Genomic DNA, 24,205 nt, shown 5'->3' with positions numbered 1-24,205 from the left:
CGAAGAAGTAACTGAAGCCTAGTATAATATTCTAGATTAAATAGTATAACGCTGTTGCCTCAAATATCGCCGATCATGGAGCGGTAGTATTGATATCAGTGATCACTTAGGCATGTGAAATCACGACACTGCTCCTGCTTCCATGATTTACTCTGAAACGGAGAAAAACTGTAAACCCATGGCCGCGTAATCAAAGCCTCTCTATGTAACTGTACTACAATGCAACAGAACCCAAATTTGGGCTCAACAATTGTGACCCATTAAGTACGAGAGCTGGTGGATTTGATAGTTCGAGATCGTTATCCAAGAGCATATTTCATATCAACTTCAACCCCAACAGTGGAGAGTATCTTCAAAGCTAATGGAACCAACATGAACACTACGCAGCTCGATGTTGATATACACCGTGAATATGCCGAGAGGGAGAAAGATGGCGTGGATATCTGGGCCGATATGGAAAGCCTAATGCTCTGTGGGTTTGGAAGCTCAAAAAGAGGTATTCCGTGGGCCTAATCTCGCCCTAAAGTATAATCACACGAGCAATATAAGTAAAATCACTCTCCCATCCAAAAAGAGACAGGCCCTCTTTTTCTCTTCGCATCAAGCAGGGGTCCTAGCCTCATTGGAAGCCATATTCGCACCCGTTGGGCGAATTATTTGGGTCTCGGAGGTGATCAAAGAGCCCTTGCTCCGAAATCCCATTTTATTTGTCTCTTGACTTGTGTTAATGCTGTTGTGCAGAATGTCTTCAACGAAATCGAGGGAGTTGAGTCTTGGAGATCACATCTCAAATCATCTAGCACGAAGCCACGTTTTCCCTCTCCACGGCAGTCATGTTGAAGCAGGGCCCCAAACCAATCAATCACATCACATCTCACGGGATCTACAGCCATAAAACTTGAGCAGCTACAGGGATCAACAGACACCCGCAGGTCCTCGATATATCATGGCTATAGTACACTCCGCAAGCATCTACTTTGTTAGCTTGGTACTCGTCAGGATGTGAGTGGCAAGTTGATGACAATCAGTACCAAGCTAACAAAGAGGTAGGTAGATGCCGGCGGAGTGTACCTATGTGTGCGGCCGTTAGGGAAGATGACGTGGGGGGCAGATTGGCACAGGGGGAAACAGACGACTTGGCCAATGAGGAATGAACTAATGATGGGATCAGGAAGTTGACGGACCGAAACGGACTCAGGCGGCAGGGCTATGCGATCGAATTCTCACAAGTCAAACAGAGCCACAACCGCCTAGTATAAGTGCTCATGATGAGAAAGATGGGAAAGATGAGAATTCGCCTCATTGTCCTCCAGCTTCGATTGCCTGCCTAGCTGACGCTAGTCCTATCCTGTCCAATGACGTCTAATTGATCGATATATTTGTCCTTTAATCGTTCTTCCCCCTTTGCGCCTTGATATGTAGTGGCTTGCAGCGTGTGAAAAACAAGTTCATAATTGCACCGAGACCCAAAAATAGCTCCATTTCTGCTTACCTAACCAGCCTGTACCGCGTGCTATAAAACGTCCTTGCTCCCCAAACAGGCTAGACCTGCCATATCAGCCAAGTACCTACCTAGGTCCTGTATGGACCACTATTTAGGTCCAGAGATCCCAGATTCCTAGCGGCAGCGATCCCTCTCCACTGGGATTTTGCCAGTGCATTTGCATTTGCATCTGCATCCAGCCGCCCTCACTATCTGACCTGGTATGCATCCCACGCATTTCCGTCGCAATGGTTTATGAGTGGGAGAAGCACAGGGAAGTCATCTTCCAGCTGTATATCCAAGATGGCCGGCCCTTGAGTCAGGTCATGGTTCAGCTAGCCAGCGAGTATAGCTTCAGGCCCAAGTAAGTTAAATCGGCGAGTCCAGTTCCCCCATCAACCACAGCGCCCTCTGCGTGTCGTGGATCATCAAACATCATGGGACGTAGTTGGCGGCAGCGGAAACTAACATTCTGCTGTAGGAAACGAGCATTGCAGACGCAAATCCAGAAATGGGGGTATCTCAAGAAACAGCACCAAGTCAAGCCCGACGTCCCGCCGGATCGGGTCACGGAGCTTTGGGAGCTGAACTTGTCGTGGCTACAGATAGCCCAACAGCTCCAACAAGAGGGCTTTCAAGTGACTGAACAGGAAGTCGCCAAACTGGGCAAGGCCATGGGATTATACAATAGGCAAGGGGCCAGAGTTAGGTCCAAGTCTACCCAAAGCGGCATATCACAACCCTCGCCCGGGGGCTATTTTGATGGCGATTACGCAGGAGATGAATCCATAGTGCCTCGCCGTTATTCATCTGCATCATCAATTGAGTATTTTACTCCAAGATCCCGGGAGCCTGGAGATGCGATGAGCCCAAACAGGATCACGGGGCATTCTCTGCGTCGTCGCAAGGCTGAAATGACGCTTACGGCGGCTAAACGCATGCTGGGAATAGATGACGAACAAATTGCGCGACTCCGTATTACTTTTACGGCTATCTGCAACCGCAGCGGTATTCGCTCAAAATTCCACACGGCTGAAAAATGGGATGAAGCAATAAGGGACCTGTTGCATGAGCACCCTGAATTATACCCCAGAGTGGGTACGTCCCCTGAGAACGTCGAGAGAAACATGAAAGCCTTGCATATCATGTGCAGAAATTTTGCGAAAACAGAGCGTTTGGGGCCAAAGATGACGCAAACAGACGCCAAGAATGCCTTGGGGTTAAATCCTGAAGAGGCTAGGGAGGCACGAGAGATCATGAATCGCCTTCTAAAAACAGGAGGGTTCGCCGACAAGCTCGCCATGACACCCACGACAGATGAGTGGGAGTCGTTGAAGGACCGCTGGGGCGCCCAGTACGAAAAGATTGGCAGGGCTTTGGCTTTGATCGAATTAGGCAAGGACCCAGACGAGAAGAAACAAAAGGCATTGTTTGTGTTGTCGCGGGACGTCTTGAAGAGGCTCCGCGATGATCGCCCTTCTCGACAGGCCAAAAGGAAGCATGTCGACGACGTGGATACGCTGTCCTCCAAGCATCCTCACGTCGACAATACGGATGTTAACTTGTACGCTGGGGAGTTGGAAACCCAGCCACAGCAAAATCCTCAGTCGTCTTTTGATGGAGCAGGCGTGGAAGATTATTCACCAATGAAGACGTTTGATAATGTGCCTGAGAGCCCATTCACTTTCCAGGCAACGTCGAGCCCTGACGCCAGCACCATGAGTCCTTATCAACCGGTTCAGCCTTCATCTGGCAATGGAATCTTTCCCTTGGTTGAAACACGGATATACGGTTTCCACGGGCACGCGAATATGTCGTTACCCGACATGTCGCAGTATCAGCCTCCCCCTGAGGCTCCGCTCCCCGGATTTGCGCACGCGAGCTTCACGGGTGCTCCATATGCCACTCAGTCGCATGGCAATGCGTCACTCCATGCAGTTGCTTCAGGGCAGTGGACCGCCGCTGACACTCTTGGCGTGCTTGGAGGGCCACTCAACGACGGCTCTGACGGTACTATGACGCTCGCCAATGGCCAAGGTCACTTTGAATCCCATGCATGGCCTCAAACGTCCATAGATGAAGCGACATCTGCATATTGGCAACAGTTGGTTACCGACTCGGCTGGACATCGGGCATAGAGTATCGTCTGAGCAATGCCGCTTTGTCTGGGAGTGAGAAGGGCTCAATCTTTTGTTTCTTTTTCTTTTCCTCACCTCTTGTATTTGGCTTGGTGTTACTTCTTTTTTTTTTCGCCCATTGTTTTCCCCCCTTTTTTTTTTTTGGTCATCCCCCTTTTTTTTTTGGATTTTACTTTGATTTTGGTTTTTTGGCTCATAACGCACGCATGGATGACAGCAAGAGAGCTGCATAGATGTCGTTGGAAGTCAGCAACGACTTGTCTTCGGCATTGGCGTTTTGGTTAAGGAAGGGTTATAGATGGAGTATAGCAGGGTTTGTGAATATTGTCTGCTATTCAAATACGCATAACCACACCATAATGGGCGGTTACCGGTGTTATGGGTTGGGTTAATTTTGGCATCCTTAAATTGGATATGGCATGGTCCCTCGGAGTTGGCTATTGCTGAGGGAAATCTGTTTACATTGTGCTGGGGGTTTGATTGGTTCGATTTCTATACCATTAGAAGTTTCTTGCATTTCGTGTGGCATAATGAAGAATAGGTAATAAACATTGAATTCTTCAGTATTCTCATTCTCCGTTGAAAGACTACCGTGAAATGCCGAATCTAACACCGACCCGCCGCTAACATCTTCTAAGCACTGACTGACATCTTTGGCCCGCCCCCACCATTGCAAAAGCTAAGCTTCGCATTTCGCAATCGCCATCCATCATTTTCAATGCAACTCAACCACACTGCAAACTGAGCGTCTGCTGTACTTTGCGTGCGGCATCTGTCCCATATCCAGGCCACGGGCCCATAGCATCGAATTCGCAACCAAATGCTCAAGTGCGGTTCGGCAGCGCATCCATTGCGCCGCGCACAGGCTCTGCGGAGCTTGGCTGCGGTGCGACCCGGAGCAGCTGCGCGACACTATGCGACAGAGATTGAGCCCAAGGCGCCGAGGCAGGGCAATGAGCAGAAGCTGGGGAGGTCGTTCCAGGGCCAGGTCATGGGCAGCATCGGGGCTCGTCTGAGGAGGGAGCGCGAGCAGCGCGAGCAGTACGAGAAGTGGAGGGACATGAACGACCCTGCGAGGAATTGGATGCTGACTTTCTGTATGTGACGGCCGCGGCTGGCTCTACAGCTGTCTCTTTTCTGTATGCTGACACTTTTGGTGTCTTTAGTGTTCCTATCGAGCGTTGGCATTTCCTACTGGCTGGGCACTTACTGGCCGCGAGAACCTGAGCAGACCTCGACTTTGCCGTTATCCAAGACGAGACCACCGGCGCATAACGTCAAGCTGGAGAACATGCAGGCGGCATGGGCGGACTTTGTCAAGATTGTCGGAAAGGACAATGTCAGCACGGATGAGGACCAGATAACTGCGCACTCCACATCGGACTGGACGAGCCACAAGGCCGGACCTGACGACCGTTCGTTCTGCGTGGTGTACCCCGGCTCAACGGAGGAGGTCTCGGAGATTATGAAGATCTGCCACCTGAGGAAGATTCCGGTCTCTGCCTACAGTGGAGGAACCAGCATTGAGGGGCAGTTCACGCCGACGAGGAAGGGCATTTCCATCGACTTTGGCCGGATGGACAAGGTTCTGGCCTTGCACGAGGATGATTTGGATGTGGTTGTTCAGCCTGCTGTTGGTTGGGAAGAGTTGAATAGGGAGCTTGGAGAGAAGGGCCTGTTCTTCCCTCCGGACCCTGGCCCCGGAGCTATGATTGGTGGCATGGTTGGAACTGGATGCAGCGGCACCAATGCTTACAGATATGGCACGATGAGGGAGTGGGTTCTTAGCTTGACTGTTGTCATGGCAGATGGCACGATTCTCAAGACTCGGCAACGCCCTCGCAAGAGCTCTGCTGGCTACGACCTTACTAAGCTCTTTATTGGATCTGAGGGCACTCTCGGTCTGGTGACGGAAGCTACGCTTAAGCTTACGGTTAAGCCCGAGTCTATGAGCGTTGCGGTGTGCTCATTTCCCTCGATTCGCCACGCAGCCACCTGCGTGAGCAAAGTCGTCGGCAAGGGGATCCCCGTTGCAGCGGTGGAGATTTTGGACGACAACCAGATGAAGGTTATCAACATATCAAAGACCACTTCTCGCACATGGACCGAGGCCCCTACCCTGTTTTTCAAGTTTACCGGAACACCCAGCGGCGTCAAGGAGCAGATTGCGCAGGTCCAGGCGCTCGCCTCACAGGCCGGCAGCAAGTCATTCGAGTTTGCCAAAAACGAGACTGAGCGCGACGAGCTGTGGAGTGCGAGAAAGGAAGCGCTCTGGAGCACCATGGCGGCGAAGAAGGAGGGCGATCGGGTCTGGACTGGAGATGTAGCCGTTCCGATGAGTAGGCTGCCGCAGTTGATCGAGGAGACCAAGGCAGATATTCAGAAGAGCGGGCTGTTTGCGTCGATTGTTGGGCATGTTGGAGATGGAAACTTCCACAGTAAGTTAAATTCGACTGAATCCTTGGGTGAATGAAGCATGTTTCTGACCGTCGAAAAGCCATTCTTTTGTACAACGATGCGCAGCGGAAAAAGGCCGAGGCGGTTGTTTCACGGATGGTGAAGCGGGCAGTTGAGCTTGAGGGCACAGTTTCTGTAAGTGAAAACCCTCAGCAAGAGATAGAAAAAGACTTCAATTACTGATCTTATTGATAGGGAGAGCATGGCGTTGGTTTGGTCAAAAGAGACTACCTGCCTCATGAACTTGGAGAGACGACGGTGGATGCGATGCGCCAGGTAAGCTATATAAGTCACTCTCTTATACTGATTTTTTTATGCAAATATTAACATGAGGGATGTAGATTAAAAAGGCCTTTGATCCTTTGTGCTTGTTGAACTGCGACAAAGTTATCCGTATGCAGAAGCCCAAGAGCGGCGAGGTCAAGGAATGGTGAAGCCTTGAATGAGGCGTCTGATGAGGTTGATATCACGAGGCCCTGCCTCCATGGAAAACTGTATTGTACTATATAACGTGTATTTAAAAAAAACTATCACCTTTATTGGACAAGAGACGCAATGTCTGCTCTCTGTCTCAGCTCTATATTGGCAAATCAGATGCTCTCAAGTCACAAGTCACAAGCAACAAGCATCAAATTGCTTATCTAATCTCCCGCCCCACGCTATGCCGTCATCGGGGCAATCACACGCTGCTGGTCCCTGCGCCAACTCCAAGCTCGTGACATTGCTAGCTGCTGGACGGCCCTAATCAGGAACATTCCAGCGCCTCTTGGACCTTCATAACTACTGCATAAGCAAATATTCCGAAATCATCGTGCTATCGACGAATACCTTCGTATCATTTCCACCCCCAAACAGCTCAACAAAAGACCGACGATTGATATATCGCCCCGCTATACGTTCGTGCAAGAGTGTTGTCACTGCGCTTCCAACCCCGCTGACCCCTGGGTCTTGTCGCGTCTTCATCATCTCTCTCCATGTCGCTCTTTACCGCACAGCTTCATCCCGGACGGGCTCTCGGGTTCTTCAGTAAGCAGAATCTAATCTAAACTCCAAAAATCTGTTAAGATCCCAACTTACCACGTCTGCTAGCCCTTGGCGCGTCCCTCCACGATGTCCTGACCCGGGTCAAGGCAGAACCGCAAGCGTTCCCGAAGCTCGAAGTCCTCTACTCCCGAGACCAGCCCGTCACCGAACCGGTATGCGTCGTGCTGCCACAAAACGGCATCAGGCTGCGCTTCGACGGCCCCGAGCAGCGCCTCCGCCTGATCGAAGTCATCGACTTTACAAAGAGCCACATCACCTTTAAGGATCGGGATCTGGTACGGCCAGCCGGCGCCGCTGCTCCCGAAGTGCCGGGGGAATCATCGGCGGGGCCTACCTTTCGGCACATTTACCATCGGCTGCTGGGACCGACTTACGCGGGCGAGTTCATTCCTCCGGCGGCATCTCAGGGCAACGGGACGTATGTCTTGTCGTATCCCGGCGTGGCCTTTAACTTTTCCGTGCCCACCTCTGTATACTCTGCCGACAAAGACGTCGTTTCGCTGCTTTCTGCTTCATCATCGCAGATTGCGACTTCTATGGCTGTCTTTAGTGGTAATTCTTGGGCGGAAGTGCGGCCGACGCTGTGGACGGAGGTTCTGCCAAGCGTCAAGGTGACTTCAACCATACCTCGTGGAAAGGACGTTTACCCGGATGAGGTATCCTTGATTCGACTTCACGGCGGTGGCAAGATCCAGCTATTTCGGAAATGGACGTCGAGTTCTTTCTGGATCATTCTTGGGGAGACCACGCCGCAGGATCTTGTGGCGGAGCTTGGGCCGCCGAATGCGATATATCGTAAGAATGATCAGAAGATGGTCATTCACAAGATGCGTGCCGCTAGTAATACACATGGCCGCCCTAATGTGAAGGATCTGGGTCGGCCGGATGAGTCGACGGATACGGACCAGTCGTCGATGCACACTGGCTCAGACGAATCGGATAACGAGGCCGCAGTAGAAGACGAAGGGGGGGATAATGCGTCTGGAGAGTGTTTCTACAACTACTTTTATTTTGGCTTTGACATTCTCATGTCTACGCCCGTACCTCCTTCGAGCCTGCCACCGGGAGAGACACAAGTACCAGATGATATTGGTAATGGAATCATGAACCATGCTCCCGATCGACTGGCTGCAACGAAACTGGTGCTCCACGGCAACATCCCCGGCTCCTACGAATTCAACCGCCATCGACGATGTCGCTGGGAGATTAGTTACCTGGATGATTTGGTTAGCGATAGTGGCCCCGTCAACTCCGAGATGGAATTCAAGACGATTGAGACTCTCATGAGCAGGAAATGGGAGGGCGCCTACCCCACAGACAAGACTCAGCCGCGGCAAGGGGGTATGGTCCTGAACCGTGGCTGGGGCGACAGCCCAGGCAGCAGTTGCGAGTTTCTCGGCGGTTGGGAAGAGAGCGGCGCGAGGAGGCCGGAGGCGAATGGCGATTCTACGACGACGCTGTATGGTTTTCCTGGAATGGTTTTCGAGGTCTTGAGGAACGACTATGTTAACACAGTGACGGTGTTTTGAGTTTTGAAACACTCGGGTGTGGGTTATGAGCTAGGAAGTGTTGAGGGGTTTTGCATACTAATTGTTTTAACGAGAGCGAAACATTTGTGATTCTGAGGCTTGTCGTTTTTGTTATTATTACTTGGGAATGTTTGTTGGGTGTTTTGGGTTGGGATATCATACATGGCATTGTGTAAACGTGCTTTAACTTTGGATTCATATTCATAGCTTTTTTGCCTCTTAATACAGATGGGTTTACAACTTGGCTTTTGTCATGTTCCTGACTGACAATTGTTACTGAATTAGTTGAGCTAAGGACAGAGTCTAGATTTTGAACCGGCATAGCTTTTCATGAACCCAGGCATCACAGCCAACTGACCTCATGTTCTCATACTACTGACCATAGGTACCTAAACATAACTTCTATACTAAAGTCCTTTGTAGACTATGATTCATCCCATATGAAGTCCCTCTTGTTCAGCCGGGGGTCCGCTGTCAATGGCACTCCATCGGCTAAACAGAAAAGCCGTATCATTCGCAGTTAATGCCATCATTTAGACATTTATTCTTCTCCGATCGGCCTTAAAGACTGCCATCTCGGAATTATCGGGGTCTCCATGAATGTTCATGTTGACTTGCCTCCAAGTAAGTTAGTTGAGTGACTTTGCCTTGTGGTCAGAGCGAATTGTGTTTTTGGAGCTCATGTAGATGTTAGCGTTTGTGTGTTGTACTGCTTGCGTAACTCCGATTCATTGCGTGTCCATCGGTTCGGCCAAACCACCTAGTCGATTACTCGGCATATCTAGCCTTTCTTTTTCGGAGACATTTTCTGTTGTTGCGGGCCATGTGTTTTCATATCATTTGACAAAGGTTCCGTGTCCCAGTTTAATCCTTCCGGGAGGAGCATGCCGACATCTTGATGATTTGCTGCGTATCGGGCGGCAGCGTTGGCGCGGCAATTACCTTCGACATGAGAGTGGCCTGGAACCCAACGCAACTCGATTTGGACTCCCTTGTCGTAGAGGTATTGCGACATGGTAATGATATGGCGGAGAAGCGGGTCGCAAAGCGCTTGGGCATTGGCGATGGCGCCCTCTCGAAGCTCGCATATCCTTTTCAGCGCGCCTATGCAATCGGTGAAAATTGTCACTTTGGACCACCTGGCTTTTCCATTGGAGTGTTTTTGGTTATCGTCCAGGTAAAGCGCCCTCTCTGCCATGGCAATTGACAAAGCGTGTGCGATGGCGGCGAGCTCAGTGAAGATAGTGTCTCGCCCTCGACTGGTTGGGGTAAAGAATTTCATGTTCCAGTCTTCGTTCCTCTTAGACTTGTAGACAACAGCAGCACCGGATGGAATGCTTGAGGGAGGCTTGACAGTTGGTGGCGCTGAATTTGGTTTTGGTGTAGTGGTAGAAGAGCCATCTGAATAGAAAACGCGATGACGGCGGCCGAAATTACACTTGAAAATATTCTGTGCCGTAGCAAGAGCGTTTTTCTTTTGACGTATGACAATATCGGCACACAATCTGAGTTTGTAAGCAGCATTCAGGTTGGTGATTTCTTTGCTAAAGTTGAGCGCTTTGTTGATGATGCTTATATAGCGAGCATTTTCATGTGCAACAGCTCTCTCTTTTATGCCCATGTTAACAGGGCCGATTTGTTTTAGGTCCATATTGTCTTTTAGAGCTAGAGCTTTTGTATGACTGCGGAATAAAGGTGATAGAGACAGATGGAATGGACAGGTTCGAGAGCAGATGTAAGAGGAGTAACGATGGCTCTATAGGTGATGGCGCTTTAATAAGCTTCTTCTTTCAAGATAATCTTTTACTTCTATGAAGCTCACCTTGATGGTGTTGATCAAGTATCTTTGCATGGTTTTTTGTTGGTTACGGATACATATTGATCACTTGGATCTATTCTCATCGTTGCTTGATGAAGATGAGATAACCAAGTACAACTTGGGTAACCTCAAGTTGATGCATAGATGTTTTGCACATGTGACGTTTGCCACTTGACTTGCTGTGCGCCACCGAGCCGCTGATCCAAACATTTCATCATTTCAAATTCTGTATTGCTTCAACTACTGTCTGGCAGAGTAAGCTTATAGCCTATAATGTTTCAGTCAAGACATATCATTACGTGCTACCGCTACAGTACTAAGCAAGTAAAAAGAGAGAGTTGAGTCTTGTAGTGAAATACTCAAGTACACCAAAAATAAACTCAACGAGATCGGGGAATACGCCGTATTCACGTATTCTCGGTACGTACCAGCGATAGCCGAACGGAATAATTCCTTCCCACGTCGGTGAATCGCGGCCCAAGGAGCTAATTGTGGAGTGCCTGCCTCGCCGTAATAGTCATTGGAGCTGACTTTGCTGGATATAGGCAGGCACTACTAAGATGCTAATAAGATGCCAAGGGAGGCACTACGGCAGGTTCCGATGGCGCTCCTTCCTGCTGCACCTGAGTGTGTGAAGTGTGGATGTGAATGGAAGGAACTTTTAATTTATTACTAAGTCGGTGAAAATACTCATGCAAAACGAAAACGAGTGACTGGCAGAGATTGGCCGGTCGTGAAGCCACGTTTTGGGCATTCTCTGGATTCGGGAATTCTTCCCGGGTTGCCTCTCTGACAGCACAGCACAGTGGCCAAATCACCTTCCGCAAAGCACATGCAGAAAATTCAGATGAAAATGCTACTCTATGACTGCGTCCACTTTGCAAAGGCTTGGCTCCCCCCGTTATGGATCTAGCCTGGGCGGGAACGAAAAAAAGGCTTGAACAGGAAAAAGAATGCCGCGCGGGGCAGCACTTTTTGTGGGCTCTTCAAAACTCTGACTCTGACCGGGTCCATCCAGCCAGCGCAAAGGGGGGAAGCAAACAATTTGGGCAACGAGTGTGATTGATTGGGATGTGATGTGGTGATGTTGTGATATGGCTTGAACGATGATTTGCTCCGAGGTAAGTTGTTTTTTTTCCGAGGGGGTTATCAAGCTTGAACTCTTATTGATTCCTACCTAGGTATTCTATCTTACGCTGTCTGATGGACACCGAATGCTTTGCCTCTTGTCAACCAACAACCGGACTACAAGACAAAATGAAAATCGCCATAGGGCGCGCTGGTAGTCTATTTTAACTCGCCTTCGCTGTTCGGAGTTGTGCAATCACCGGGGGGAGATGCACTTGCACACTAGCCCCTCGAGCTCACCAGGCATCGGCCACTATCAAAGGGGGGAGGAAAAAGAACCTTGAAACCAATTTATTGCCGAATCCTTAAATCCAGCTCACCAGCCGCCGCCATTGGCCTATCTCACCAGCCCAATGCTGGCACCCGCTCTCGGCCGATGCCCTGCAGGCCGGTATGAAGCCTCGCCCCCACTACAGGAAAAAGGCCCAACACCGGCAGAGTGGCCGGAAGGCGTGTTTTGCGGTGAGAATGGGCCATTATTACGAATGCAGGACGCACATCCTGGGGTCGGAAAGGGCAAACATCGTACCAATCGGCCGTGACAGAGGCACGCGCCAAGCATAGGCTGGAACGACGGGCGCCATCGACGGCGATACACGGGTCCTGAGCTCGCACGAGGCTGATCTTGGCGATATTTTCATCTCTAGGCAGGGCATTAACAAGCAATCCTGCTCATTGTCGTTTCTCTCAACATCCATCCTCAAGGCCTAAATCCTGCGCTTGTCCCGTGCCGGGTTCCGGGGATCGGGCCAAGCCCACGCCGAACTCGAGCAGCCCACTCTTCGTACATACGAAGTACGAAAACAACGGCGTATAAGTGGGCCGGCCGACGAGCTGTAGCATTTCTTTTCTGGCTCTCGCTTGATTACAAACGCGAATGCTTGACGCATTTCGAGGTTCTTTCTCACCTTCTCTGCCGGGGAGGGGGGAGACTATCGGAGCGCTACCTTTCTATATAGTAATAGTGTCCCCCGTCGACAACCATCCCTTCTACCCATACTCTTCAGGCTTTTCTTCTTCTTTCGCCTTCCCCTATCAATTTCAACTTCTCCCCTTTGTCTTGCTGCAGCCGCTGCCAAAGCAAGGCAAAGATCTGTATTTTTCTGTTCCCAAGCAGAGAGCCAAGAAAGAGAGAATCCAAGACAAAGTCGCCACGAGCAGTCGGCGTCCGCTCGCCACGCGAAAGCTCCACCAAAAAGTCTCAGCCGTCCAACCCTAACCCATCGAGCTGTGTCTCACAAGCCATCGACGCCTCACAATGGCTGTTGATCAAGCCACAACGCCGGATAGGCGCACCAGCTCAGATGACACAGTCAATCCCGCGCGCAGCACAGATGGCGAGATCAAGGCCATTGAGGCTGGCCTCGGAGTCGACAAGGAGCTGGGGGAGAGCAACATTGGCATTTCAACGCTAGAAAAGGATGAGACGGCATCAGCATCGGGTTCAACAACAGCTCCGGCCGCCGGGGGTCCTCCGGCGCAAGGGCCGCCCGCAGACGAGCCGGAAGCTGGTCGGACAAAGGTCGAGACGTTTCTTGTCATCTTCGCCCTATGTCTGGCGCTTTTCCTGGCTGCTCTCGACATGACCATCATCACCACTGCCATCCCTACCATCTCCAATCACTTTGGCTCCAGCGCTGGCTACATCTGGATCGGAAGCGCCTATCTGCTCGGCAACGCTGCGTTCGTGCCCACATGGGGCAAGATTTCTGACATCTTTGGACGCAAGCCAACCCTCATCGTTAGCGTCGCCATCTTCTGGATTGGATCGCTTCTATGTGCTGTCAGCACCAGCATGGGCATGCTCATTGCTGCCCGTGCCATTCAGGGCGTCGGCGGTGGTGGTACCATCGTTCTTCCCAACATCTGCATCTCTGATCTCTTCTCTATGCGCAAGCGAGGCATGTATTTTGGTATCCTCGGCATGGTTTGGGCCCTGGCCTCGGCCATTGGACCCATCCTTGGTGGCGTCTTCACCAGCAAGGTCTCATGGCGCTGGTGCTTCTACATCAACCTGCCTTTGGGTGGCATCGGTCTGCTCATCCTCATCTTCGTCCTCAAGTTGCACAACCCTCGTACGCCAGTCAAGCAAGGATTGGCTGCCATTGACTGGGTCGGTAACATCCTCATCATTGGCGGCACGCTTATGCTGCTCTTTGGACTTGAGTTTGGCGGAGTTCAGTTTCCCTGGGACTCCGCTGCCGTCATCTGCCTCATCGTCTTTGGCTTCGTCACCATTGCCCTCTTTGGCATCTATGAGAACCGAGTGGCCAAGTTCCCCGTGATGCCTACTCGACTTTTCCGTGGCAGGACAAGCATTGCCGCCTACGGCCTGTCTATCATGCACGCCATGACCTTCATGTCTGGCAGCTACTGGCTTCCACTCTACTTCCAGGCCGTCTTGGGTGCCACATCTCTTCTCTCTGGTGTCTACATCTTGCCCTATGTCCTGGCCTTGTCCTTCACATCTGCCCTCACGGGTGTCTTCATCAAGAAGACGGGCAACTACAAGATTCCCATCATTTCTGGACTGTTTATCATGACCATTGGCTTTGGTCTCTTCATCGACCTAGGTGCCAGGGCCAACTGGGCCAAGATCATCATCTTTCAGATCATTGCCGGTATTGGCGTCGGTCCCAACTTCCAGTCACCTCTCATTGCCCTGCAAACCAACGTTGAGCCCCGTGATATTGGAGCCGCTACTGCCAGCTTCCAGTTCCTCCGTCAACTTGGAACGTCTACTTCTGTTGTCATTGGCGGTGTCATCTTCGACAATGAGATGCAGAAGCAGCAAGCCTTTCTGCAACGAGAGCTCGGGCCCGAATTGGCCGCCAGATTTTCCGGCTCTGAGGCTGCGTCAAGTGTATTCCTGATAGCCAGCCTTGACGGCCATCAGAAAGAGGTGGCTCAGACAGCCTACTGGAACGCCATGCAAAAGATGTTCATCGCTTATACCTGCTTCGTTTCCTTGGGTCTCTTCATCAGCCTCTTTGTTAAGCAGAAGACACTCAGCAAGCAACATACAGAGCACAAGACAGGCCTCACATCTCTCAAGCAGAGGGAAGACACAAAGAAGAAGCAACCCGACGTTGAGAAGGGCGTGGAGGCTACCGAGTGAAAGGGTGAAAATATTATCGTCTTTCGGCAACAACAACAAAAGTTTTAATTTCTCGTTTCTTTCCATTGGGTTATGGAGTTTATGATAGGTTTGGGAACGCAAAGACGCATGAAGAAGATATCCAGCATTTCAGAGATAGATATTCTCATCAAATGATGAGTTGTTTAGCATAGCTCTTCTCTTGGCTACATTGTTCATATGCTTTAGATTTTGTTTATAGTTGGAGGTCGCTACTCACTACTTATGACGCTAATAAGATATGCACCATTGATGATACGGAGTACGGAGTGTTGTGTCTAGTAAATGTAAATGCATGTCTCATTCTATGTAAGACAAGCTGTCGATTCTTCGTGTTTGAGTCCATGACAGCTCGATCTTGAATGACATAATCATCAAAACTAACACCGTTGCTGTGGCGACAACCACTCAAGGTCCACCCCTGCCTGTCATGTTGTGCTAGGTACCAGAGACCAAATAATAGAGGCATTTAAGCGTATAATGTCTGTATTTCTACTTCCCGCGGCTTGAGAATTACGGAGCCCAATTCTGTACCATCCCAAAGTTGCTTCTTACAAGCAGCTCTAGTGTGTGTATTTCCGTAAACAGGTCTTTTTCAATGGTGGCACCCTGGCCACTCCTGCACATGTCCACATCTCGCACATATCTTTTTCCAGGCCCCTCCTCGCTAAAGAGAATTGAATTTGGACTGCATCTTTCTATCTTTTCAAGAGTAATTAAATGCGAACTCTCAAGTCTCCCTTTGTGGATTTCATGCGCACTGACCAGGAGGTACGAGTACTCCAGACTTGAGGTACCTTGGTACCTCCTAATCGCCCAGGGCTCCACCGCTATCCCCGCCTAAGGAATTATCAACAACAACACTCTCACCATATCCATACACATCCTTAGACAAAAAAACAACGAAGGCTACCTATCGGCAGTGGTGGTCATACCGCCGTCAGCATGGCTCACCTTCGAACACGTTCCGATCGAGATCCTACTCGGGCTACCATGAGCTCGTCAAACATGCGAACCAGCGCCAGCATGCGAGGCAGCACGCGTCCGGGCAGCGCCAGACCCTCGAATGCCGCAACAAATCGACACCTGGCCGCCGCGTCGCGGGTCGACAGGTCGAGCGCCATGTCCCCTGCAGACCCGGCGGCGACAGCAGGTGGAACAAAGCGCAAGGAGCGCGACTTTGAGGCCGACGTGGTGGTTGGTGGAGGCGAGGAAACAAACATCAATGTCGTGGTGCGGTGTCGCGGGCGCAGCCAGCGGGAGGTCAAGGAGAACAGCGCCGTGGTGGTGAATTCAGACGGCGTCAAGGGGAAGGTCATTGAGCTGTCCATGGGAGCCAACGCGCTGAGCAACAAGACCTACAGCTTTGACCGCGTTTTCTCGCCAGCCGCTGACCAGTCCATGGTGTTTGATGATACGGTGAAACCTATTCTGGAAGAGGTCGGTTTTCCTATGCAGTCTGCTCCTGAACTGATTCCAGGAGCGGCATACGCTCTCTCATATCGGCATGTGCTAATGAATTGGCCAGATGCTCGCAGGCTATAACTGCACAATATTTGCCTATGGCCAGACAGGGACAGGCAAGACTTACACAATGTCGGGAGACATGTCAGATACGCTGGGCATGCTCTCTGATGAGGCCGGCATCATTCCCCGCGTCCTGCAGCAGTTGTTTAATAAACTCGATATCGATGGTAGCGACAATTGCGTCAAGTGCTCTTTCATCGAGCTGTACAACGAAGAACTCCGGGATTTGCTCTCTGCCGATGAAAACGCAAAGCTAAAGATTTTCGATGACGCCTCAAGACGAGGCCACGCAACCACACTTGTTCAAGGCATGGAGGAGAAGCACATCAAGAACGCTGCCGAGGGAATCAAGGTGCTCCAGGAGGGCAGCCTGAAGCGCCAGGTGGCAGCGACCAAGTGCAACGATCTGAGTTCTCGCGGCCACACCGTCTTCACGATTACGGCATACGTCAAGAAGCCCAACGACCAAGGGGTGGAGGAGCTTGTAAGCGCCGGCAAGTTGAATCTGGTGGATTTGGCCGGAAGCGAAAACATTCAGAGATCAGGCGCAGAGAATAAGCGAGCCACCGAAGCTGGCTTGATCAACAAGTCGCTGCTCACTTTGGGGCGAGTCATCAATGCTCTGGTGGATCGCAGCCCTCATATTCCCTACCGAGAGTCCAAATTGACTCGTCTTTTGCAAGATTCGCTTGGTGGCCGAACGAAAACATGCATCATTGCCACCATTTCTCCCTCAAAAAGCAACCTTGAAGAAACGATATCCACACTCGAATACGCATTCCGCGCGAAGAATATCCGAAACAAGCCTCAGCTTCATATGATGACGAAGAAGATGCTTCTTAAAGACTTTACTCTTGAAATTGAGAAGTTGAAGAGTGAATTAATAGCTACTCGGCAACGTAACGGCGTTTACCTTTCCAACGACATGTATGAAGAGATGACTGCACAGAGCGAATCAAGGAGGATTGTGTTGGAGGAACAGAGTGCGCGGCTCGAGACATTGGAAACAAACCTACGGAACAAGGTCCAGGAGCTCTTTTCCCTCAACATTTCGTTCATGGGCATGAAGAAGGAGAATGAAGCCACCAAGGCACAGCTGGAAGATACTCAGGGCGTTCTCGATCAAACAGACATTATCCTCTCAGCGACTCGTCAAACGTTGGCAGAAGAGACGGAACTACGCAAGGCTCACGAGGAGACGGAGGAGAAGCTAACGGAAATCGGCAGTGTACTGATTGACAAGCTGCAGAAGACGGTCAAAGACGTCAATGGCCTACACGCGAAGAACAAGCGTAAATCGGACCTACACTTGTTGAACCGGACGGCTTGGAACTCATCCCAGTCTCAGGTTGCTGAGATAACGTCAATGGTAGAGCGACGGGTCCGGGGTTTCCAACAGGAGCAGCAAGAACAAATCTTGAGCGTATCAAGACGAATGGAGACATTTGTCGAAGAAGAGCTGCAGAAGCTGTCTGCTACACAAGCCTTCATGGACGAGAACTTTGAGACCTTTGCAGAGTCCAAGAGACAGCTCTTGGAGCAGAAGCAACGATCTAAAGAAGACATGGACGAGGTATTGGAAGAAATCAAAGAGATTCGTGACAACGTCAAGGAGCGGGTCAGCGAAAGTCTTCAGGCCATCTCACATGCTGCGGAGAAGATTGCAGGGGACGTCTTGAGCGAGATGACCGGCTTCCACGAACAACTCCATACTTCGTACAGCTCCTTGGGCAAGGATTTCAAGTCCATTTTTGAAGATCTTGTCCGGCATATCACCACGCAGCGCTGTGAGTCTGACAACCTGAGGCGACAGTTGCAAAGTGCCACCAATACTATTATGCTCCAAAATGCCAGTATATCGACTCGCATGCAAGAGGCGTTGGAAGAGGAGAGGCGGCAAGGGGCTGAGGAACGCCAAAAACTTTTAGCCCAAATCTCGGCCCTTATCACGACCCAGGCCGAAACACAGGAGAGCCGATTCGCAGATAGGACTCTGCAGATGCAGAAGAGCATGGCAGACTACAACACGTCTCTCGAGGGCGCCATTACTCAGCACAACCAAGGCATGGATGCCTGGGACGAGAAAGAGGCTGAGCTGCTGGAGGAAGTCAAGAAGTCGCGCGATCAGATCAAGACAAAGTTGAAAGACGACTGGAACGCGGCAGAGGAACGCAGCACGTCCATACGAACCACAGCGAACCAGGTGCATGCTGAGACCGTGCGCGTGGTGGGTGTTCAGATTGATGATTTGGACATCCAGATGGAAGCTATGGACGACTTTGTGGCTCGTGCCAAGTCTGAGAGCAACGCCCATCATGAAACGCATTCGCAATCCCTCCAGGCTCTGTACAACACGGTGGATCAGTCATTTGGCAACATCTCCGCTCACTTCAAGACCACGTTTGATCGCGTCAAGAACCTCGGCGAGGTCATGGACCTTGACGCCAGCGATCTGCACAGCAGCCTTGAGCCTCTGACTACTCAAATATGCCAACCACTATCGGGCCTGCGCGACCAGATTGGCAAGACAGCCCTCCAGGATTATCGGCCCACTGGAGAAACTCCTCAGAAGGCACAGTACCAGTTCCCCACGAACTTGCCTCGTACCCAGACTCACGATACCATCCTTTCGAAGCTTGATGAAGACCTTTCTGGCCTAACCGAGGCCGAAGAAGATGATGCCGACGACAATACGATTGTCTTTACCGACCTAGATGCCCCTTCAAGGAAGACCAGTAAGACAAGCACACCAGAACGTCCATCGATTGAGAGCGCCTCAGATAGGAGTGCGAGCCTGCGCGAAGTCAACCCCAACGTATCAACAAGTCTCTCCGCCAGTGGCATTTCCTTTGAGCCCCGCTCAAGCACCATGTCTATCGCATCGGATAACTCGCTGTTCAAGCGCAGCGCCCGTCCCGCGCGAGCGAGCTTAGGGAAACATAACAAGGTTGGCGAGGGACGTGAGAATTTACCCCTGACGGCTCTAGCGGAGAGTATGGCTAGAAGAAAGAGCCCGCGGATAAATTAAACACAAAAAGAAAAAGAAGAAAAAACCCGTCAAACTGAGATTTGATATAATGACTTGGTTAGAGAAAAAACGATTTGGCCTTGTTGTTTATTTTGACTTTTATGCGGAAGGGGGGAATCTGATTTGCCTACATTTGCAAGCGATGTATGTATGCGTGTTCATGCATTCATTGCCCCTTTTACCATCATCATTGTGTTGTCTTTCAAGGAGGAAAGGAGGAGGGGGGAATCACGGAGTTTTTAGGTCGGTCATGAGCGGTGCAAAGCGCAATCTTTTTTCTTTTGTTGGCTATACAATATTAGCCTTGGCTTCTCTGGGAAAGGAAAGGGGTTGGGTTGGTTGAGTACTTATGGGTGGTTTTTTTCCTCTTTTGTGTTTTTATCCAGTTATGGATGATGGGATGGGGTGTGGGCTGGGTTTACTGATTTTTTCATATTCATGATGTTTGTGTTTAGGGTTATTGAGCATTCTGATACCCGATTGTGTTTTGTTCCCTCTATTTTCATCTTATTTCATTGTTTTTTTCGTTTAGATATTAGCACGCCGAAGAATCAGTTTCTCTTGGCTAACTCCAGGTGTCGATTGTTTGTATTGTTTGATGGAAGCCCACATATATCTCTATACATATATGCATACTATTGCCAGTATCTCTTCCAGAAATATTTGCTGCCAACTCCAGTACTATGAATAACATGAAAACTACGTCGTTGATCAAATGAATTTTGCTACAAAGCCAAGATCCTGCCCAAATAGATAGATAATAGACAACCCCTTAAAAGATCTTGGTAATGCTCTCCCTCGAAATCACGCTGTTCTGCTTCTCGTCTCTCTTGACCCTGAAAAAGCTATCGCAAAAGTCGCTGCACCGCATGTGTCTCAAAAACTCTTCATCGTGCGTAATCACAATGAGCTGAAAGTTGCTCTGCTGCTGCCTCGTCTGGATGATGCGATGCAGACTCTCGGCCAGGGACTTGATATTGTCCCTATCGAGGTTCGTCGTCGGCTCGTCCAGGGCAATGAGCCCGCAGTTGACGCCAAACGACTCCGCCAGGGCCAGGCGGATGACGATGCTGGCGAGCACCTTTTGGCCGGCCGAGCAGCGGCCGCGCATGTCCATCTCGGTGTCCTGCTTGACCATGCAGAGGCGGTAGTTGTAGGTGCGCTTGCCGGTGGTGTTGCTTTCGTGGTCGGAGCGGATGAGGATGGTATCAATGTCGGTACCCTGGTAGGTGGTCTGCCAGAGTTCGCTGGCGATGCGGTTGACCTCTGCCATCTTCATGGCGTGGAATTGCATCACCGCCTTGTCGACGGTAGCAGTGCACTGGCTCAAATCTTGGATCGCTGCCTTTGTGGTTTCGACCCGGATATGGGATTCACGATACTGCCGCTTGGCATCTTTGTAATCCATCTCCCATTCTTTCAGGAGACGACCAAGCTCCTCATCCTTAGACTTCATTGTGCCCATTACAGATCCACGCTCAGCCAACAGCCGGTTGGACATGTTCTCCTGCGAGCGAGCCTCTTTTTGAAGGCGGTCATAATCCTCGTGAGCATTACGATCCTCTAGTTCTGCAATCTCCGTCCGTAGAACATCGAGCGTTCGCAAATGCTTGCGATAGTTGATATTGTCGCTAATATTCTTCTTTTTACGGTCCCCGCTGTCAATGTCTTGCTTGAGCTTGTTCGTCCGCACGGTAAGATCAGCAATCTCCTTCTCCGTGGTGCTGATGGCTGTCTCGAGAGAGGCAATGGCCCGTTGGTTGGACGCAAGATTGGTTGGGCCACCACGATCAACATAGTCTTGGATATCGCTGTCTAGTATCTTAATTTCGCTCATCGAGTTCATGATGGCATCGCGCTGATCGGTGATGACTTGCTCCTTGGATCGACCAAGACGCAGCATTTCATCGCGGGCCGACCGTGCCTCCGCAATGCCAGGCTCGATCTTTTCTAGCTCCTCATCAGTTCGCTGAATCACTTCACGCTGATGGGTGTAATCCTCCTTGAGAGTCTGAATCTGGTTTTGAAGATCTTTCTTCTTCTCGAGCTGCCCTGCGGTGCGACCAATCTTGTTTCGCAGCTCACTCTTCTCAAGCTCGAGTGAATTGATTTGATCCTTCATCCGCTGTCTATCAGCCGTGAGCTTGGAGATTTTATTCTTTAGACCTCTGAGCTGCTCAGATAAAGCTGACTGAAGCTCATGGATCTCGTCGACGCTACGAGAAACCCCGCCGGATGATTGTTGAGATACGATGCGTTCCACCTGAGCCTCGGCATCTTTGATTTCTCTGACAGTTTGAGAGATGTTGGTGACTGTTTTGGCCAGATCCCCAAGATCTCTTAGCTTCTCTTCCTCTGCAACAACAAGAGCGTCTTCTTCCTCAAGCTGTTTTTCCAGAGATTCAAATTCTCCTTCTGCATTTTTCCACTCGCTCTGGAGGGCAGGCAGTTCCGCAGAAAGCCGCTCATACGTGTCGAACGCTGAGCGAACCGCACGTAACGATTCCAAATTGTCCACAGCCTCTTTCAGATCCTTTTCCGTATCAACTTTGCCTTTCGGGTCCAAGTGCTTATCAATCTTCTTGCTAAGGCGATCGAGAGCTGCGCTCTGGCTGTCATCGAAATGACGGTCGCAAAGCCTACATCTCTTCTGTGTGTCCAGCATACGCTTGCACTTGTTATAATAGTCAAAGAGAGCATCAAAGAGGCTAAGATCAGTCCGGAGCTCTTCAACTTGTTGTTCAACAGCAGCAACTTCTTCCACATAGTCTTCCACAACAGCATTGTCGCGTACGTTTTGCAGGGCAGCAACAACTTCCTGTTTACTCCGGGCCATCTCCTGGGTCTTTTTCTCATGCAGTTCCTTTGCATTTTTTAGCTTGTACTCAACCTTTTGCTGTTTCTGTCTCGTCTGGTCTCGGAGTTTTTGTGCATCTTGAAGGGCTTTGCTTCGACGTCCCTGGACCGACTGGAAGCGGGAGTCCAGCGATGCTGGCTCCCAATCAGATCCAAGGACATTATCAAGCTTGGGTTTCCAAGTCTCGGTCAGCGTCTCAAGCTTTCTTTTCCGATCCGCCATCTCTTTCTTGCGGAGCTCAAGCTGTGCCCGCTCTGATGCCAGTCTTGTACATTCAACAAGCTCGCGACCTAGCTTTTCATTTTCGCTTTCTAGCTGCCACTGTTTGTCGTTGGCCTCGGTCAACTGTTGATCCCAGTTGGACTTATCCATGTCCTGTTGAACATGCTTGAGCCTAGACTCCAGTTCTTCAAGCTGTCCATCCAAGATGGCCTTGGCTCCCTCGTCGACGTCAATGCTCCCGGCCTCATTTTGCAGGACACTTGTACGCTTTTCAATGGCTCCCATCCGCTGTTTTGCAGAAACCCGATCCTGCGTTCTGGCCGCTTTGCGACCCTCAAGCTCTGTAATGACGCCTGTAGCCTTGTCCAATTCCGCAGCGTTCTCTTTCTGTAGTCGTTCCAGATCCCTCTTCTTTTCTGTCAAGAGCCTCTGAATCTTGTCTTGGAAAGATTGTACGTGCTGGTCATTTAGGTCCTCGTCAAACCCTCTAAGGTTGTATTGTCGTGCGGCTTCTTGAATCAATTCCACTCTTGCTTTCAGCTGGCGCTCATATTTATCTTTATCTGATTGGTGTTTTCCTTGCTCGGCCAATTTTGCCGACTGGGTTTGGCGATGCTTCGTCAGCTCGTTTTGGAGCTCGGCGTATTGAGCCTTGTACTGCTCGGCTTCTTGCTGGTAGCGACCCATGCCCTCTTCGTATTGGGCCAAGAAACGCTCGAGGGTCGCATCATCTTCTTGCAGCTCGTCAATTGTCTGTCTGAGCTCGTCAACGGCGTCCTGCCTGTATTCAAGCTGCTCCCGTTTGTTGCTGAGATTCTGCACGATTTGGAGGAAACTATTGGCTTGCTCGTGTTTTTGGCGTATCTTCTCCTGGCATTCCTCCATCTCGTTTGTAAGCGATTCGCATTCGGCGCGGGCTGCTTCAATTTCACCCTGTAGCACAGTCATATGCTTTTCAGCCCGTTCGCCCTTGTCTTTCATGACCTTGTGGTGCGCCTCATCACCTTGGAGTATTGCAAGCTGCTCTACCTGCTTTTTCCGGACCACCTTGAGATTTTCAATAGCTTTTGTGTATTTCAAAGCCTCAAAAATTTCATCAAAGCGCTTCTTCAAGGCTCCAGGCTCACTCAAGGGCCAAAGAGACTCGTCCTGGTGACAGAAAATAACGGCGTCGAGAATAGCTGGGGAAACGCCGAGCCGCTCAGGAATCATCTCGTCAAGCTGGGCCTGTCTGGTTGATGTCGTTGTTCGCTCTCCATTATTGACGACGACTAATGAGCAGTCAAGCGTCTTTTGAGTGCGGGTGTTCTTCTTCGCGGTGAGTTGTATGCTTCGGGTTGCCACATGCTGTCGATCGTTGATGGAGCGGAATTGCAGTTTGACCTGGGCCATGACCTCTTTTTCTCCAGCGAGCTGGATGCGAGATGGTTGGCATTAGCGAGAAGCACGCACGATACTGACGCAGGCACCAACAGCGAAGAAGTTTGGTCATACCTTTGGATCGTGAATGAAGGCACCGCCCTTGCTGTTGGGAGGCAGTTCGCCCGTGGTTGCATATTTCAGGCATTCAATGATTGTTGTCTTTCCGGATCCATTGTAGCCAACAATGAGCGTCAACGGGGTATTGAACTGAATGGCCTCCCGAACAGCCGGGCTGAAGGACCGGACGCCGGAGATGGAGAGCTTATCAATTCTCGACATGATGAGAAGAGTGATTGGCTGGAGACGACGATTGTGTGTAGGTCCAATGATGAATGAGCTGCCGCTAGTTGTGTGGTTAACGCCGAGACATTTCTTTAGATGCCGTCGCCTTGGTGTTTGTCGCCTTAAGCGTGGG

At 50.5% G+C, this 24,205-nt stretch overlaps 7 protein-coding genes across 7 annotated transcripts; 5 read left to right on the top strand and 2 right to left on the bottom strand.

The window, feature by feature from the left end:
• Window positions 1–1,610: 1,610 nt before the first annotated feature.
• Window positions 1,611–3,760, top strand: M431DRAFT_508618 (hypothetical protein). The gene is made up of 2 exons (XM_024919136.1): window positions 1,611–1,847; window positions 1,965–3,760. The coding sequence occupies exons 1-2, from the start codon at window positions 1,732–1,734 to the stop codon at window positions 3,619–3,621; spliced, it is 1,773 nt and encodes a 590-aa protein (XP_024774890.1). The 5' UTR covers window positions 1,611–1,731; the 3' UTR covers window positions 3,622–3,760.
• Window positions 3,761–4,266: 506 nt separating this feature from the next.
• Window positions 4,267–6,688, top strand: M431DRAFT_116591 (hypothetical protein). The gene is made up of 5 exons (XM_024911966.1): window positions 4,267–4,718; window positions 4,788–6,059; window positions 6,119–6,213; window positions 6,274–6,354; window positions 6,420–6,688. Exons 1-5 carry the CDS (start codon window positions 4,442–4,444, stop codon window positions 6,510–6,512), a joined length of 1,818 nt encoding a protein of 605 aa, XP_024774889.1. The 5' UTR covers window positions 4,267–4,441; the 3' UTR covers window positions 6,513–6,688.
• Window positions 6,689–6,801: 113 nt separating this feature from the next.
• On the top strand, window positions 6,802–8,967 carry M431DRAFT_143878 (hypothetical protein). Its single transcript, XM_024912665.1, has 2 exons — window positions 6,802–7,104; window positions 7,168–8,967. Exons 1-2 carry the CDS (start codon window positions 7,053–7,055, stop codon window positions 8,649–8,651), a joined length of 1,536 nt encoding a protein of 511 aa, XP_024774888.1. The 5' UTR covers window positions 6,802–7,052; the 3' UTR covers window positions 8,652–8,967.
• A 465-nt stretch (window positions 8,968–9,432) lies between these two features.
• Window positions 9,433–10,272, bottom strand: M431DRAFT_116585 (hypothetical protein; the record flags this gene model as incomplete). Its single annotated transcript, XM_024911965.1, has 1 exon — window positions 9,433–10,272. One exon carries the CDS (start codon window positions 10,270–10,272, stop codon window positions 9,433–9,435), a length of 840 nt encoding a protein of 279 aa, XP_024774887.1.
• Window positions 10,273–12,856: 2,584 nt separating this feature from the next.
• M431DRAFT_495425 (hypothetical protein) lies at window positions 12,857–14,716 on the top strand (the record flags this gene model as incomplete). Its single annotated transcript, XM_024917354.1, has 1 exon — window positions 12,857–14,716. The coding sequence occupies one exon, from the start codon at window positions 12,857–12,859 to the stop codon at window positions 14,714–14,716; it is 1,860 nt and encodes a 619-aa protein (XP_024774886.1).
• Window positions 14,717–15,856: 1,140 nt separating this feature from the next.
• Window positions 15,857–19,289, top strand: M431DRAFT_84630 (hypothetical protein; the record flags this gene model as incomplete). The annotated part of the gene is made up of 2 exons (XM_024923454.1): window positions 15,857–16,174; window positions 16,263–19,289. The coding sequence occupies 2 exons, from the start codon at window positions 15,857–15,859 to the stop codon at window positions 19,287–19,289; spliced, it is 3,345 nt and encodes a 1,114-aa protein (XP_024774885.1).
• Window positions 19,290–20,061: 772 nt separating this feature from the next.
• M431DRAFT_84735 (hypothetical protein) lies at window positions 20,062–24,069 on the bottom strand (the record flags this gene model as incomplete). The annotated part of the gene is made up of 2 exons (XM_024923467.1): window positions 20,062–23,781; window positions 23,863–24,069. 2 exons carry the CDS (start codon window positions 24,067–24,069, stop codon window positions 20,062–20,064), a joined length of 3,927 nt encoding a protein of 1,308 aa, XP_024774884.1.
• Between the last annotated feature and the right edge of the window lie 136 nt (window positions 24,070–24,205).

This window comes from Trichoderma harzianum (genome assembly GCF_003025095.1).
Source record: "Trichoderma harzianum CBS 226.95 unplaced genomic scaffold M431scaffold_6, whole genome shotgun sequence".
NCBI lineage: Eukaryota > Fungi > Ascomycota > Sordariomycetes > Hypocreales > Hypocreaceae > Trichoderma > Trichoderma harzianum.
Note: the sequence above shows the minus strand (reverse complement) of the source record. Positions and strands in the feature narration are given on the sequence as shown.

Excerpts from the sequence above, each read along its gene's own strand:
- M431DRAFT_116591 (XM_024911966.1), top strand. The coding sequence starts at position 4,442 with ATGCTCAAGTGCGGTTCGGCAGCGCATCCATTGCGCCGCGCACAGGCT. Across the intron at positions 4,719-4,787 it reads GAATTGGATGCTGACTTTCT|TGTTCCTATCGAGCGTTGGC; the intron begins GTATGTGACGGC and ends TGGTGTCTTTAG. Across the intron at positions 6,355-6,419 it reads CGGTGGATGCGATGCGCCAG|ATTAAAAAGGCCTTTGATCC; the intron begins GTAAGCTATATA and ends TGAGGGATGTAG.
- M431DRAFT_508618 (XM_024919136.1), top strand. The coding sequence starts at position 1,732 with ATGGTTTATGAGTGGGAGAAGCACAGGGAAGTCATCTTCCAGCTGTAT. Across the intron at positions 1,848-1,964 it reads GAGTATAGCTTCAGGCCCAA|GAAACGAGCATTGCAGACGC; the intron begins GTAAGTTAAATC and ends ATTCTGCTGTAG.
- M431DRAFT_143878 (XM_024912665.1), top strand. The coding sequence starts at position 7,053 with ATGTCGCTCTTTACCGCACAGCTTCATCCCGGACGGGCTCTCGGGTTC. Across the intron at positions 7,105-7,167 it reads ACGGGCTCTCGGGTTCTTCA|CCCTTGGCGCGTCCCTCCAC; the intron begins GTAAGCAGAATC and ends CACGTCTGCTAG.